Raw genomic sequence first — 4,884 nt, forward strand, 5'->3', positions numbered from 1 at the left:
ATAAAATGGTTTTGAGTTTGATGCAGAGGGGTGCAGTATGTGGTGGGCTGTGACAGACAGACAGACAGACAGAATATCTTTCAGCAGATTGTTTGGCTTTTGATAGTCATGCTAATTACTGTCACTCACTCCTGCCAATAAATGACACCTCCATAATTCACTTCAATTCACACGTTGACAGATGTATCTACAGTAACTTGAAATACACCTTGTATTTATATCTCGCTCTACTTCATCTCATCTATTCGTGGCTGAGCTGGTACAGAAGAGGACTGAGCCGAGTTGGCACATGCAACCATGACAGAACATCTGAGGGGATTATAGCCGCTCGGAGGACTTTAAAAAGGGAAAGTCGGACAGAGGAAATCCACAACTGAGAAACAAGCAAAGCTCATCAGACAGCATCAGAAAAAACACGCTGATACTTCAACTACAGGTAAGATGCAATTTCCTCAGCTCTGGTACAGGGAGGCCTTTACTGCTTTGATAACATGGGATGCTTCAGCGAAGAGAAAGACAGACAGAGTGATGCTTTATAGCTTTTTTCTTGAGTATCATGGATGAAAAGGAGCTGAAATCAAATCTGAGATTCTTACTGAGAAGACTTCATAAGGAGTAGTTCTTTGTGCTGCTGGCCTTCTTGTTGGTACAGCTCGAGGCCCGGCCTCTATTTCTTTATAAAGTCCTCTTAAAACTGGAGTACTTTTTTTTTTATCGATGCATTTATGCTTTGGTGTTATGTCTGGAACTTTACTGTAAGGACACCTCTACAAAGGGGAGATTATTCCTTGATGGTAGCGAAGGAATCTGCAGAGGCAAGGCATGTTTACTTGTACAGCACCTTTCAACAGCAAGGCCGTTCAAAGTGCTGTATATCAGACTGGAAAAGGCATTTAGACAAGATATAAAATAAACACAAAGCAATATAAAAAGACATGTAAATAGGATTTCATAAAGTAAAACAAAAATTAATTGAAGTAAAGTACAAGATATGAATAAATTGTTATACATTTAATTTAATACAAAGCAGTAGCAACCATGGATCTCATATGTTTTGTTCTACTTTTTCAGTAACTCATCGAAATGGCAGACGTTGCAGTTCCCGCTGACAGGAAGGCTCCTCCCAAGTTCAAGGCGAGGGCCGCTCGTACCTTCAAGAGCAAGGCGCCCAAACCCGGCCAGAAGGGGTGAGATGGATTTAAGATCACAGAACCACACATAAAATATATAGTCTTTTCTTTATTTGCCATTTTCAGCCGACTTTCAAGTGAAGCGACTTTCAGTTTGTACTCATCAGATCTTTTTTGCACTCAGATTCGGAGACGACATCCCCGGCATGGAGGGTCTCGGCACAGACATCACAGTGGTTTGCCCATGGGAAGCCTACGGGGACCTGGAGCTCGGCGACCTGGCGAAATATGGAATTGTTTAGCCCTCTTCCCTCTACCTTTACCCAAACTGCTACTATTATCCCTCATGTATTCTAACTGTTGACTGAGCAGCTGAACATCTTGTACTTGTGCGCTCTAGAGAGGAGGTAGCTTTTGATTATTTAAAGGTTTGATCTGGAATAAAAGAAATCTAGCATTCCCTCTTGTCTCTTGCACTTTATATGCCCCTGCCTTTCCACCAGTTCTCCAACGTCCTCGTAACGAGTGGTGTCAGCAGCTTTGGACCTCAGCTTGTATTTTCCACAGAGGAAAACAATAAATCAAATGGAGTATATATTCTGTAATATGAAAGAGGGTTGGATATCTGTCATTGTGATATCCAGGTAATGTTTTCCTCTTCCTCTTCACCTAAAAGCTGCTGATTCAACATACACAGATGTCTATTTTGTGTATTAGTTATGCCAAATATGTCTATAACTCCCTTCACTCTTCAGTGAAACAGATCATCTGTATATTTTGTCAGTAGAGAGGAACAATCTCATAAACACAATAAATGTTAATATTTTGAATAGAACTTCTGTCTTTGTGTCCTTCCTATTATTAACACCACATGCTACACTGATGTTTAAAATTATTTTAACAGTTCACACTCAACACATAAAAAAAACAATAACCAAAATAAACAACTACATACATGTAGTTTGGCCTCTTCTGTATTTCACTGTTCATATTTTCTGGCTTCAGAGTACAACATAATAGTATAATTTGTGCTTAATAACTCACTTATTGACACTGACAATTTTTTTTGGGCTGCCACACTTGCGCATTATATAAAAAATATATATATTATTCAGTCAAATTGTAAAAATAAATCTGGCTTCGAGGACAGAGGGCGAGGGAGAATAGAAGAAGATGACTGAAGCTGCTGTTGCCGTGGCAACCAAAGCAGCTTATTCACAGTAAGTATAGAGTCTATTGTTTTTTTTCCACAAGTACATTAAAGAGAAGGTTTAACAGAGAAGATGAACAGTTTTAATGTCAACACAAACACCACATGTCGATAAACATCAAGTTATCATCTATTATCTATCTAGAAATCTGGCATTTTTAAGAAGTTTTCAAAGAAACTATTTAATCGATTTGTCCAAAAAGACAGAATTATCATACATTTTTAAAAGGTACAGCTTCAAATATCATAACGTGAACACAAGAGGAAGAGGAAGAGGTTATTTAGTGTTACATTATTTTGTCGACCCCATGTCTATCCTATATACAGTATATTGTACAGTGGAGGAAGTAGTATTAACATCTTATACATCAGTCAACAGATTTTAAACATGAAGTTCAGTTTAGTTTACTTTAGGAGGAATCAGCCTGTGAAAACAGTGTTATATTACATATTATATCATTGCATTCATTATTATTGATGCATTACGGTGTAAGTCACATTTTGCTGTTGTATTTGGAGAGGTAAAGATCAACTAGTTTATTAACTGTTGGGTAGTTTAATCTGTAACGATGCATCATTTCATAAAATTATTATAGGTTTGGTATATAAAATCTTAATCTGCAGAGTAAACTATTATTCATAAAAAAGTACTTCTTCTGAATAGGACAGAAGTAGAAGTCTAAAGGAGTATAAAAAGGAAATACTCAAGGAAAGTATGAGTATCTTACAGACGTACTTAGACACAATATTTAGGTGTACTTAGTTCAACCAAAGCTGATATGTAATCTACACAATAGCAGCTCCTCTGGTAACATTTTTGTTGGTGTTAATGTCTCTCTCACTCTCTCTCTCTCTGTCTGTCTGTGTGTGTGGCCTCCAGATATCAATGCGCATTCATGTCACTGCACCAATTAGCTGTTTGAGCCTCTAAACAGCGAGCAGACAAAAGGGACAGTGCCTCGTGCAATGTGGCATAAATATAGCAAACATCAGTTCACAACCTTTGGCCACTTCATTAGCGGGGCCCCTCAGGGTGGAGACGTGGGTGAACACAGAGGAGAAAAAAGATTACAAGGTCTGTTTGAAATGAAGGAAGAAAGTTAAATGCGAGATATTTCACCAGGCTGCTGAGCTTCACATGGATTCATCTCTGTGGTGTGTGCACCATAGTATCATCTCCATGTGTGATTCACTGCTACAGAATTGATCCAATCAGTATCAGGATAGTAATTGGTGTGAATATGAATGAATGAATAAATGTGTGTGATTTGGAGGCAGAAATCTCAGAGACTGATGTCTCAAAACCTCAGCAGATGAAACCAAATGTATCTGCATGGCATTGACTTTAATATATGAAGCCCATGCAACAACTTTCTGTAGAGCAGTCGTTCTCAACCTTTTTGGCTGGTGACCTCTTAAATCGAAGCAATATCTTCTCGCAACTCCTCATGGGTCTGCCAGGACCCCGCTAATGAAGTAACAAAAGGTTTTGAACTGATGTTTGCATTATTTATGCCACGTTTCACGAGGCATTGTTCCTTTGTCTGTTGTTAAATAGTTTCTTACTTCCTTAAAAACTTTTAAAAAATAGATGATAACGATGTTTATCAACATGTGGTGTTTGTATTGATATTAAAACTGTTAATCTTCTCTGTTAAACCTTCTCTTTAATGTCCTTGTGGAGAAAAACAATAGACTCTATACTTACTGTGAATAAGCAGCTTTGGTTGTCACGGCAACAGCAGCTTCAGTCAACTTCTTTTATTCTCCCTCGCTCTCTGTCCTTGAAGCCAGATTTATTTTTAAAAATTCAGTGAATTATATAAATTTTTTTTAAATATGCAAGTCTGACAGCGAATAAAAAATGATGGCCACACCAGTGTCAGTGTCAGAGTTATTATGCACAAATTATACTATTATATTGTACTCTGAAGCCAGAAAATAAGAAGAGTGAGAGACACAAGAGGCCAAATTACATGTATTTGTGTTTTTTTGTTGTTGTTGATGTTTTTTGGTTATTGTTTTTTTATGTGTTTCATTATGTGGTGTTAATAATAGGAAGGACGCAAAGACAGAAGTTCTATTCAAAATATTGACATTTATTGTGTTTATGAGATTGTTCCGCTCTACTGACAAAATATACAGATGATCTGTTTCACTGAAGAGTGAAGGGAGTTATAGACTTTCTTATAAAAAATTTAATTTGGCATAACTAATACACAAAATAGACATCTGTGTATGTTGAATTAGCAGCTTTGAGGAGACGAGGTGGAAGAGGAAAACATTACCTGGATATCACAATAACAGATATCCAACCCTCTTTCATATAATATATACTCCATTTGATTTATTGTATTCCTCTGTGGAAAATACAAGCTGAGGTCCAGAGCTGCTGACACCACTCGTTACGAGGACGATGGAGAACTGGTGGAAAGGCAGGGGCAGATAAAGTCCAGGAGACAAGAGAGAGTGCTAGATTTCTTTTATTCCAGGTCAAATCTTTAAATAATCAAAAGCTAGCTCCTCTCTAGAGCGCACAAGTAC

At 37.6% G+C, this 4,884-nt stretch overlaps 1 protein-coding gene across 1 annotated transcript; it reads left to right on the forward strand.

The window, feature by feature from the left end:
- The first annotated feature begins 277 nt into the window (after positions 1-277).
- LOC141765356 (retinal cone rhodopsin-sensitive cGMP 3',5'-cyclic phosphodiesterase subunit gamma-like) lies at positions 278-1,589 on the forward strand. The gene is made up of 3 exons (XM_074631418.1): positions 278-436; positions 1,072-1,187; positions 1,315-1,589. The coding sequence occupies exons 2-3, from the start codon at positions 1,084-1,086 to the stop codon at positions 1,430-1,432; spliced, it is 222 nt and encodes a 73-aa protein (XP_074487519.1). The 5' UTR covers positions 278-436; positions 1,072-1,083; the 3' UTR covers positions 1,433-1,589.
- The last annotated feature ends 3,295 nt before the right edge of the window (positions 1,590-4,884 follow it).

This window comes from Sebastes fasciatus, chromosome 3, assembly GCF_043250625.1.
Source record: "Sebastes fasciatus isolate fSebFas1 chromosome 3, fSebFas1.pri, whole genome shotgun sequence".
In the NCBI taxonomy this organism is placed as follows: Eukaryota; Metazoa; Chordata; class Actinopteri; order Perciformes; family Sebastidae; genus Sebastes; species Sebastes fasciatus.

Bases quoted from the DNA above. Each gene is read 5' to 3' on its own strand.
- LOC141765356 (XM_074631418.1), top strand. From the start codon at position 1,084: ATGGCAGACGTTGCAGTTCCCGCTGACAGGAAGGCTCCTCCCAAGTTC. The intron at 1,188-1,314 runs GTGAGATGGATT...TTTTGCACTCAG, and splicing joins CCCAAACCCGGCCAGAAGGG to ATTCGGAGACGACATCCCCG.